The 12,739-nt window shown below is 36.3% G+C and overlaps 1 protein-coding gene across 1 annotated transcript in view; it reads left to right on the plus strand.

Annotated features, from left to right (window-relative positions):
• Syt10 (synaptotagmin 10) overlaps positions 1 to 12,739 on the plus strand; it is a 76,548-nt gene that overhangs the window by 5,956 nt on the left and 57,853 nt on the right. The window contains exon 2 of the mRNA XM_004663231.3: positions 8,430 to 8,787. Coding sequence (XP_004663288.1) covers positions 8,430 to 8,787 — 358 coding nt within the window. The remainder of the gene's footprint in view (positions 1 to 8,429; positions 8,788 to 12,739) is intronic.

Raw genomic sequence — 12,739 nt, forward strand, 5'->3', positions numbered from 1 at the left:
AAATCCCTATAAAAAACCTGCCCCCCTCCCCCTGCTGCTCAGGGCTCTTGTATGGATCCACTGCATTGGTGAAGTCAAGAGTCGGAGCTTAAGCCCGAAATAAAGCTCCTTGCCTTTGCATAAGTGTTTGGTTCTCCTTGGTGGTCACTAGGGGTGCTGAGAACTGGGCATAACACTTGTTAACATGATGAATAACTACTTGGTTCAATTTTTGTTAGTTATTCTAACTCAAAGTAGGAATCACCATGTCCTTGGGGAAACCAAGAAACAATCATTTACAACTTACTTCAAAGCCAAACTAGTTAGTGGAGCTGGGTTGATGATTCAGTCATTAAAGGTACTGGTTTGCAAGCCTGCCAACCTGAGTTTGATGCTCCTCAGCATCCACATAAAACCAGATGCAAAGCGGCACATCCATCTAACTATACATACATACATCTTTCCCACAGCATTGGGAGGCACAGCCAGGAGTGTCTAAAAGTTGGTAAGCAATAGTAGCAAGAGTGAAAGGAGAGGGGAGTTTCCCCTAGATTGTTCTCTGATCATCACATGTGTGCAGTGGCACATATGCACACATACACACATGCCTGTACATAAATAAATAATAAAACAGGTAGTGATGCAGCTAGAATAAGGACTTAGGGCTTCTGAGATTCTACCCAAAATTACAGAAAGCATGGGAGTGAAAAAAGGAGGTGCTGAGACCATCCTTACATTAAATGACACTGAAGAAAATATTTGTGAACATAGGCTCTTAACTAATTTAAACTAGCATGTAAGAAGGTATCAACCATTTTTTTGCAATTACAACTCAAAATTCAAATTTTTAAAATTTGTGTATCTGTGCATGATATATATGTGTATTCATTCATACATTGGGGAGGTGAGAGATTGATATCAGTGGTCTTCCTCTATCACTCTTCCCCTTATTTGTTGAGACAGAATCTCTCACTGGACCGAGAGCTCACCAATCCAGCTAGTCTTGCTAGCATGCTTGCAACAGGGAACCCTCTGTCTCTGTCTTCCAAGAGCTGAGACTATAGGCATGCACGACCAGGCTCTACGTATGTGTGTGCTAGGAATCTGAGCTCTTGTCCTCATGTTGTGTAGCCAGCACTTTAATGACTGATTCATCTCCCAAGCCTGCAAACTCTCTTTATGTTGGACTTTCAAGCACCCAAATAGAAGACACAATGATACTAGTCATCCATGAATATGCTCATGTATGTGACTGTTACTTTACTCATTTTCTTGACTAAACAGAATTGACTTGTATCAACAGTAAGATTATGTAAAACATTTTAGTGTGTTCAAACTGTGCATTTTTAAGTATTACAGTTTCAAATGTAGTTCCTTTTATATGTTCATCAATAAATTTATAATAAAAAGAAGTATTAAAATTTGAAATTATGAAAAAGCCTATTAAAACTGTCATTTGTGGGCTGGAGAAATGGCTTGGCAATTAAAGTGCTTGCCTAAGAAGCCTAAGGACCTATGATTGACTCTCCAGGTTGCATGTAAGCCAGACGTACAATATGACACAAGCACACAAGGTCACATATGTGCACAAGGTGGCACATGTATCTGGAATTTGATTATAGTAGTTGGAGACCCTGGTGCACCAATTCCTCCCTTCTCCTCTCTCTTTTTTTCTCTCACCCTCTCACATAACAAAAGGCCAGTCTGTTGGGTTTACCTCAAAAATAATGTCATTTGTGAGCTGGGAAGATAGCTTTGTTAATATGTTAAAAGCATGAGGACCAGAGTTCAATGCACAGAACACTTGAGTGTGCTTATCTCTGCCTCCCCATTTCTACCGCTGGTATTGCAATCCCAGAAATGGGGAGGCAGAGATAAACAGATTCCTGAGGCTAGTTTCCCAACCAGTCTAATTAGTGAGCTTCAGGCCAATGAGACCCTGTTTCAAAGTTACTGGTATTTCTGAGGAAATATACTAGAGGTTTTCCTCTGGCCTGCAAGTGCATGCACATGTGGGGCCTAATATAATATTACTGATATTAATAATATTTTACAGTTCTTATGATCAATTATACATTTATCATACCACTACTACATAGGGAACATTACTGTCAGTATTTAAAAGCTTAGAAATGTAAACATTTATACTCATACTACAAAATTGCCTTAAGCAATGACTATTGTGTTCTCATCAGTCTTCATAATTTCCTTAATTCTGTTTCAGGACTCATAGAATTAGAATGGACACAATATGCTGAGATTTATCTTTCTAATCTATTGTAGTCAGAATTGTTAATATATCTTAAAGATACCTTCAGCCTTCTGCTGATTACTTACTAGATGAAAGCCATTGTTGCAATGCACAAATGCTACTAAGTACATTTGATGATCTCTGTGATGATAATATTAATACAATGTGATAATAAGTTACTAATACAAAATAAGTATATGATTTTTAATATGTTTGATAATTTGAGTGTTATATTGATCGGCATGACATTGGAGTCTAAGATGCCATTTATTGTAGGATGCTCTACTGTTTTGCATAGCACCAAGGTAATTAAGAGAATGTTGCCAATAAATTGGGACAAAGTGCTGTCTTATATCATGACATTTCTTATTTAAGATATATATAAAGGTATCATTTAAACTTAGATGTAGATTTTTTCAAAACCCATTTATAGTATTTGTGGAAACATATGAAAGAAAATGTAAAAAGAAATGAATAGTTTGAAGTAACTTTTGTTTTTAGGTTTTTCAAGGTAGCCCAGAATGACCTGGAATTCAGTATGTAGTTTCAGGGTGGCCTTGAATTCAGTCTTCTGAGTGATGAGACTGAAGGAGTGCACCACCATGCGAAGATGAAATGATTTTACAGCTAAAAATCTCTCTCTCTCTTTCTTTTTTCTGTGCTGGGGACTGAATCCAAGATGCTGTGTATGCTCAATAAGATTTGGAGTCAATAAGAGATAGATCTTTAGGACTGGTCTGTGGGGGCATTTCCAGGAAGGACTGATGGAGGGAGAAAGTCCTTACTCCAAAATAGGAAGCTCATCCAGTGATTGACGAGGTATGAAGAAGCTCCGAGAGCACACAGTCCCTTTTGACTGGCTGACCTTAGTACTTGGTGGTGTGTCTATCGACCCTGTTTCTGCTACAAGGACATTGGAACTCAGCTTCATTAGCCTTCCAATGTGACTGAATACCAGGGACTTTCCAAGGATACTTCAGGCCTTCAGTGCCAGATTAGGATTGCTGAGGCATCCAGCCTCATGGATTGAGCAGCTACCAGGTTCTCAGGCTGGCCAGCTTGCAAACAGATACTGTTGGACTGCTCAGCCTGTACCCTGTAAGCTAATCTAATTAACCATCTTTATAACATATATTAATTCTATTGTTTCTGTTCTGTACAAAAAAAAAAAAATTGAATGTTGACAATGTTGCTAAATACAACTTAGTCAATATCTTTCCAACCAATTTCCAACAATAGTTTGGCTTATAAGGTTAAAGAGTGTGCTTCACAATTTCTGCAGCATTTTTTCAAACCTTCAAAACATTGTATGAATTTCTATGCTATACTTCATATACAAGCAATGAAAACAATACTAAGATTACTGTCTGGCTATTAGCAATGGCAACAAACCATTAATAAGAATACATATGTGCAATCAAACTAGAATTGGGGTAGTTTTAAACTTGTTATCTCAGAAGCCTAATACAATTTTTATAAATTTTATTTACTCATAACCCGACCAAAATATAATATGATGAATATCATATAGTGGATTCTTTTTAATTATATGAACATTGAAAATCCGAGCCTTCACGCTGAGACTACAGAGTTAATTCCAGGTCAGCCTGGACAAGAGTGAGACCCTACCTAGAAAAACCAAAAAAAAAAAAAAAAGAAAGAAAATCCGAGCCTTGTCTTCAAGATCACCCATTGACATTTCTTTTTATTTTTAACACTTGCCATACAAAGTACAACGCCAAATACTTTGCCTACCTTTCCACATTTAAACCTTATAACCATTTTCTGAACTAAGTATTAGTACTCTTATTTGAAAACTTTAAAGCCTAATTTAATCAAAGTCTCATGGTGGTAGAATTGTTATCTAAACTTAGATGTGAATGGTTCTCCGTTATGGGTGTGTTATGCTATCTTCCTTGTAGAATGCCTTCTGCACATTCCCTCCAAATCTCCTTTGAGCCATACAGCCACCTTAAATGCACAGGGTGCTTTCAAATGTTATGGTTTGATTCTGAGATGTACCCCAAAGGTTCATGTATTTAACACTTGGTCCCCAGCACTATTTTAGAATGTGGAAGAAACTGTAATGGTTGGGGCTTAGCTGGAAGAGATATGTCACTGAAGGTGAGTCATTGGATGGCTGGTTTTGTATGCGTAGGTGTGTGTGTGTGTGTGTGTGTGTGTGTGTGTGTGTGTGTGTGTATGTGTGTGTGTGTGTCTGTGTTTTATCAGATTGCATCTCACTCTGTAGCTAAGGCTTGCCTGAGACTTGCTATGTAGCCCAGGCCAGCCTTGAAGTCATGGACTTGTCTGTCCACAGCCTCCCACATGCTGGGATTACATGTATCTGCCACCACACCCAGCTTTTGGAGGTTTCATTTTACCATTTTTTCATTCCCTACTTTCCTGTTTGCCATGAGGGGAATACTCTCCCCTGCCACATGTCCCATTAACATGATATTGTACTCAAGTGCCTGTGGATCAAGAAACAATAGACTAAACCCTCTGAATTTGTGACCCAAATCTTTCCTCCGTTTTAAGTCGTTTTGCTAGATATTTTGTCATGACAGTAAAAAAACTAGGAGTCAAATAACTTCCAAAAAATGTGTTTTCATTAACTCTACACAGCTTCTTACTATTCCGTTCAAACTAGGCACTAAACATAAGAAGATGAATATATTTCATTCCTAGTCTAAAAAACCAAGGAATGAGTTAAGGATGTTGTTTGGATAGGCAAATCAATTGGGAATTTCACAATTTATCATCCAGAATTATAAGGGCTTCAAACCTCCAACAATTAAAGCTCATTTTGTAAATTATAGTAATCTACACCAGTAATTTACCTGACTTGATGTTAATTACTACTACTACTGATAATAAATTATTGAGACATTTGGAGAACCCATTTGGTATAACATATATTGTTACTGATACAGTGCTGTGTGTGATTACTGGAAAATATCACAATATTATATACTATATTACATTCCTTATATCAAAAATAAAATAATATAATATATAATAAAATATTTCACGAGTTCCAGTTACAAGTGTTATAGCATAGGTCAGTTCATTATTATAACACTAGTGTTATGTGAGTATGCTAAGCCATCTCTCCAGCCCCTTATTCACCCATTTTAAACTGCAGTTAATAATCAAGACATACATTCATTTAAAATTTTTCTCCTTTCATTAAGTTATGGTGATAATGACTAATAAAACAGTAAAAGCAAAACTCTAAAATTAATGAAATATAATCATACTTCCTCATCAATAGAATACAAACAGGAAGCACTTAATAACTTTTACAGAAAGCAACTGGAAATTGAAGGGAAATATTAACACAACATTATTATCACATATCAAATTAATTTTCATTTTCATGATTAAGTAGCAATAAAAACTTGGGAGCGATTCAATTTCTGAATGGATCGTCATTAGCTGGAAATACTATTTTTCAATCAGGAAAATTTAAGTTAAAATAAGGTACCATTTCCTTAGAAGGCTGAAGAAATCTGTAATAGAAAGGTACTGTTAATCAAATCTAGAAAGATTGTCCTTCACTGGGAATGTACTTGGCTTTCAAAATTTTAATGTTGTAGCTAGGCATGGTGGCACATGCCTTTAATCTCAGCCCTTGGGAGGCAGAGGTAGGCAGATCACCGTGAGTTTGAGGCCACCCTGAGACTACATAGTGAATTTCAGGCCAGCCTGAGCTAGAGTGAGACCGTACCTCAAAGAAAAAAAATTTTTAGCATTGTATTGCCATATTGCTGACAGTGGTTACATTAAAAGGATGGAAATGGGTAATGGGAATCTTAATTTTTATTTTTAAGACTTTACTTTTTAATAAAGCTTTATATTTACAGAAAATTTAGTAGGATGGTACAAGGTTCCAACATACCCCAAATCCATGTTCTCCAGGTATTTACATCTTACATTAGAATGGTAGGTGCATTTTTAATAATTTACATACTAACATTGGTACATTAGCTATTATATCATACTTCATTCAGATTTCCTTAGGCCTTAGTAAATACACTCTTTTTTCTATCTCACAATACTATCCAGGACACACATTGCATTTAGTGGTTATTTCTGCTTAGATGCTCAATAACTGTAGCTGTTTCTCAAGGCCTTTTTGAAGGCCTTGACAATCTTTGAGGAGTGCTGGTCATGGAGCTCCATCTCTCCAGCACTAGATTACAAGTATATACCACTATGCCTGGCATTTACATTGATACTATAGCTCAAAATCAGACCCTCATGTTTGTGAGTCAAGAACTTTAGAAACTAAACTATCTTCCCAGTCCTATAATTATCTCAATAAGAATATTTTAAAATACTAAGGTATCAATTTGTCATAACACATTCAGTTTGTTATAACAAAATGTAAATTAGGTAGATTATATAAGGAATAGAAATTGATTTGTCATTGGCTGGAGGCTGGAAAGTTCAAGGTCAAAGCACTTGTAGATTCAATGACTAGTGAGGAAGTTTTTTGTTTTCTTTTGCTATACTGAATACCCGAGTTCATGTAATCCATGAAGTCAAGATATTTATCTTGATTTACCATTCTGCATGCTAGGTAAGTTCACGATCATGTGGCCACATCTGGTGAGGGATTCTTGTTTCAACTTGTGATGGAAGGTTGAAAGACAAGAAGTTGTGCTGAAGAGGCAAAACACAGGAGCAGCCTTATTACTGTCCATTCTCAAGGTCACAGACCCAGTCCCTACATAGCTAGAACTCAGGCATTATGCTATAGCTAATCCTGAGGAGAGATTCCTCCTGCAGCCCCCCAAACACCTTCCACAATGCCCTACCCCCAACACTACAGCCTTGACCAATTACAGTTTTCACTCATGCATATGCATTTTGGAGTATGATTTAAAGCTGTAGCTGTACCTTCTTAGTTCATAGATGGCAATTTCTTGTTGTGTTCTCATGTGGCAGAACAAAAGAGCTCCCATGTATTTATCTTAAAGGGTCTTAAGTCCCATTCATGAAGACTCTACCCTCCTGACTTACCTCCTCAGAGGCTATATCTCCTATGTGTTAATTAGTAACTTTTGCCTTGCAGTGAATAAAATACCTGAGAAAACAACTTTAAGGAAGTATTTACTTTGCCTTACAGTTTTAGAGGTGTCAGTCTGTCTTGATGGGGCGGATATGTTAGAGTAGAGGAACTCATATCATAGCAAGCCAAAAAGAGGGAAAAACAATGTCAGGTATCATCTGGCTTTCTCTTTTTCCCCCTTTTATTCATCAAGGTCCCCAGTCCATGGGATGGTATCACCCACATTCAAGGTAGGTCTTTTCTCCTCGGGTCCTTTTCAAAACCCCTTAGAGATATGCCAGGAGGTGTGTCTTTGAAATGTCCTTGATAAAAACAGGTAAGACAATTGAGATTAACTAACTCATCCTAATACCATTGCCTTGAGAGCTAATTTTTTGTTAATTTTTGTTTATATCAGAGAGTAAAAAGCAGGGGGGAGGGAGAGAATGACAATGAGATTATGGGCACACCAGGGCTTCCAGACACTGCAAATGAACTCTAGACACATCATGTGCATCTGGCTTATGTACTTACATACTGGGAATTGAACCTGGGTCCTTAGGCTTTTCAGGCAAGCACCTTAACCACTGATCCATCTCTCCAGCCCAGAGTGTTAGAATTTTAACTTGTAAGTTTTGGGAGGAAACAAAAACTCAGATCATAGCACAGCTCATTAACGTAAAACATAAAAAAAATCACATACATACAAAATTAAAAAAGTGCATACAAACAAAATACAAAGGACATGCAGAGCTTGAAAACATAACTAAGAATTTACCCATTCATAGGTAGTACTGTGTTATTTTCACTGATAGAAAGAAGAACACATAAATATTTAAGGTTTTCCACTGCTTAGACATTAAGAGGAGCATCTTTCAATCAAAGATGAAGCATACAATATTCTGTTGTGCACAGCTTGAGTTTAACTTTATGGCTTCATAGTAGGTTGCAGATTGGTAACCTTTATACAATATTTAATGCCTTATGATATACTTAGAAGTGACATAGGTCATGGTGTTTTTATATTTAGTTAGAAAGGTTTGTGGGATACAATGTCTCAAATATCTTCTATGATCTCTTCATTTCTGCTTCTTTATGTACAATAATGACTAATATTTCTTTATATTGTGTTTTTTCCAGATATTTCAGTCAGCTTGTTAGCAGTTGTTGTCAGCTTCTGTGGCCTAGCCTTGCTGGTTGTCTCACTTTTTGTCTTTTGGAAGTTATGCTGGCCATGCTGGAAGAGCAAACTTGTGACTCCCAATGTCAGCAACCTTCCACAGAGCATTTCAAATGCTCCAACTGAAGTTTTTGAGACTGAAGAGAAAAAAGAGGTTAAAGAAAATGGAAAGCCAGCACTAAAAGCTATTGAGCCTGCAATAAAAATCAGCCACACTTCCCCTGATATTCCAGCCGAAGTACAAACTGCTTTAAAAGAACACTTGATTAAACATGCTCCTGTACAAAGACAAACCACAGAGCCTACGTCTTCATCCCGGTAAGGAGTATCACATGTTAAAATTTTCTGTGAGTTTTAGAAAAGCAAATGCATAGGTGGGAAGGAAGAATACAGTAGGCTCTCCTATCTATAAGGGACATGTCCTGACACCCTATTGGAATCCAGAAAGTGCCAAACTCCACAAATGCTATATTTTTCTGGGCTTACACAACCACACCTATGGAAAAGCTTAACTAATAAATTGTATACAGTAAAATACTATCAACAATTACTATTAAAGTCTAACAGTGGTATTATTAAAATTATATGAATGTGGTCCTTCAGTCCCAAAGTATCTTATTATATAATCACTTTTCTTTTTTGTGTGATGTGTAACTATACTGCCTATGTGATTTAAGAAAGACAGACAAATGATAAAGGTATTGTTGAGGTAGTGCTAGGCTGCAAGATTTCATCAGGCTAGTCAAAAGAGCACACAATTTAAAATTTATGAATTGTTTATCAGGAATTTTCCATTCAATATTTTCAAACCTCTGGTAACTGAGACAACAGTCAATAAAAACCAGGCAATGTGAGCCTGAGAATCAGAGAGGAGTACTGTTTTCATAATGGCTATGAATAAATGTTAGCTCAGTGTTTAGAGTTATCCAGTTCATTTAGTTGAAATATATATTTCAAATACAAAATTCAATTGTTGAAAAAAGCTGGAGATAATTATTTTAGAGACATCATAAGAGACAAATTCTAACTCTATAATATTGCCTGTTGAATGCAAGGAGACTATGTGATGACCCTTACTAGGGGAGGATAGAAGATTACTTAAAGCATATGTGAAGACTTGGCTTTGGATGCACAATGGGCCTCTAGGAACCAAAGCATATCATGTTAGTCCTAAATTTCTTAGTAATTTGGTGAGAAAAAAAAAAAAACACAGTAATACTGCCAACAAAACATTTTCTATTGATCTTAAAAGACATATAAGTAGGACTGGAGAGGAGGCTTAACAGTTAAGGCACTTGACTACAAAGTGAAAAGACCCAATTTCCATTCCCCAGGACCCACGTAAGCTAGAGGCACATGGTGCATGCCTCTGGAGTTCATCTGCTGTGACTGGAGGCTCTGGCACAAACATTCTCTTTCTCTATCTGCCTCTTTATCTCTGCCAAATAAATAAATACAAATACAGCTGGGAAATGGCTTAGGGGTTAAGGTATTTATTTGTGAAGCCTAAGGACCCTGGTTCAATTCCCCAGGATCCATGTAAGTCAGATGCACAAGAGGGCACATACACCTGGAGTTCGTTTGCAGTGACTAGAGGCCCTGACATGCCCATTCTTTCTTTCTCTATATCTACCTCTCTCTCTCTCTCTCTCTCTCTCTCTCTCTCTCTCAGATAAACAAATATTTTTAATTAAAAATTATTTTGTGAAACATAAAAGCATATTATACACGTCTGGTATTTTCCAAAATTATACAGTCTAATTCATGAATTGGCTGGAACTCTGATATCATTTCAACTTTCTTTTTGAATGCCTATATTTGTACGGGTTATATGGGTACTAGATAAGGAAGAACAAAATTTATTTTTGAGTATTTGCAACTTAGTCACTCATTAGTTCTTGCTAATACTTCCATGTCCTGCATGAAGTATTCCTAATTATCCCATTAATGGTGTTAACCTGAAGCTCAGAGAGATCAGAATTTTGCCTGAAGTCATGTAGCTGGTAAAAGAGAGAGCACAAATTCTTCCAGATTTCTTGAACATTTCAGGTTTTAAAGAAAATGTGAGTTTCAAAGTTAGTTGAGAACAGGCACTTGAAAGTTGAACACTAGAAACGTCTCCCCTCTCTTCCTATTCAAAGATCTAGAATCTGGTATGACTATTGTGAATAATCATATTCAGAATTTCAAGTCTATTTGGCAGGGGCTGAAGTCCTTATAGAAAATTTGATTATTACTTCACAAAACACTCACTGATATTAACTATTTCATCATAATATAAATAACCTTTACATGGAAACAAAGAAGAAACTGCAGTCTATCACACAACACAGTCCACTTGAACACAAAGATGGAGAGTACATTATTATAAGTTAAGTCATTCAGCTCAAATGTTAACTTTTCCTTGAGATGTGGCAAAAATCAAACCTACTGTATACACTATATAAATAAGCACACAGAGTAAATTTAACTTTGCTACTTGATCCCTCATCTTAATAATTCCCACTTTGTTCTGGCCTTAGTTCTGCCTTTTCTGTGTTTTAGTTGAGAGATGATATCTTATTCTTTCAAGGTTTTTCTATATCTCTATTGAAATATCATTTTGATAGGTCCAGAAGTTACCAGCATTGCTGGCAGCTGCCACATTTCCTAATTTTTCATTTCCCGTTAAAATACTTGGACATTTGACCTCATCAGCCTGCCAAACAAATAAATTTCCCTGCTGGAATTAATGTATTTCTTCCCTACTAAGATTGATCTAATGCTCATTTTGATTGTTCATCCAGAAACCTTTTTCAACATATATCTTCTTATGGATATAGTTAGTGTAATTTTCATTCTCCTCCGTGAAAACTCCAAGGGTCTGCAAAGAAATGTACACTATAATGTGGAATTGGGAAACTGATGTAAAGCAACTCTGATGTAAGGTATTACAAATGTCAAATATGGTGGGAAATGTGAAATTCAGAGTATAGAGAAACATTTACAGCTGACTTATGGATAGGTACTATTCAATTGAGGGAAGGAACGTAAGAATCTATACACAATTAGAAGAGAGTGTGCATTCTGGTAGAAACATTGTGAAAAGTCCTATAACAGAGTATTGCTGAGAAAACATTAGGCAAGGCTCCTTGGTCACAAAATAAAATTGAGTGGTATAATAAAGGAAGATTAAAGTGAACTGGAATTAAAGTATAACAAGGCCTTGAAATCGTGGCTAAAATTTTCAAAGGCCATCCTACAAAAATGTTTGCAGTAGGAGAGTCACTTGGATAAGAGTTATACTTCAGGATAATTAACTCAACATTGATTTATAGGACAGGCTATAGGGCAAAAAAAAAAATCTATCAATTTTGAAACTAATATACTATATTAGTCATAATGAAAATCAGAGAACAGCAAACAACAAAAAAGACACATAAGAAAATTTGTAGAGAAAAAAAAGTAAGATCACTTTAAAAAATTTTTAATTGTTTTTATTTATTTATTTGAGAGTGACAGAGAGAGAAAGAGGCAGATAGAGAGAAGGAGAGAGAATGGGAGAGCCAGGGCCTCCAGCCACTGCAAAGGAACTCCAGACATGTGCTCCCCCTCGTGCATCTGGCTAACGTGGGTCCTGGGGAGTCGAACCTCGAACCAGGGTCCTTAAGCTTCACAGGCAAGTGCTTAACCACTAAGCCATCTCTCCAGCCCAAGATCACTTTTGAAAAAAAAAATTAAGTACCACTTTAATTATCCCATATCTTTCTGAAACCTTTAGAAGCCTGACATTGTAGGCTATTATAATCTAACTATCAAGGTTCTAGATGCTTCCACACTTACAACAACATTGTTTTCTGGTGTACTCACTTCTTTTGTTGTTTTTGTGCTTAGACAAAGGACTAAGGAAATTCAAGGTAGACACATAGAATTTAAAAGTAAATAATTGAATTTAATAACCTATTTTGCCCTTCCATATGGGCCCTCCTTTAATGCATATTAGAGTGGTGCCTTTCCCTAAGTCACCTATAGATCTTAACTGTGTTTGCTTGATTTTGCTCAAGCACTTTTCCTTGTCTAAATGTTGCCTTCTATTTTATCTTCTCTAAAACTTTTACAGAAAATGTACCCAAGTCTTGTATTTATCCCCAATCATAAGCCATTATCCTTATTATTTGAAAAACTATAGCTTTGTGTAACAATTAACTATAATATCTTACTAAGGATCTACTGCTGTTTTTTAAGCTAAATTCTCAGGCAACAAATTGTATATTCTACTTTAAAAATTTTT

This window comes from Jaculus jaculus, chromosome 5, assembly GCF_020740685.1.
Source record: "Jaculus jaculus isolate mJacJac1 chromosome 5, mJacJac1.mat.Y.cur, whole genome shotgun sequence".
In the NCBI taxonomy this organism is placed as follows: domain Eukaryota; kingdom Metazoa; phylum Chordata; class Mammalia; order Rodentia; family Dipodidae; genus Jaculus; species Jaculus jaculus.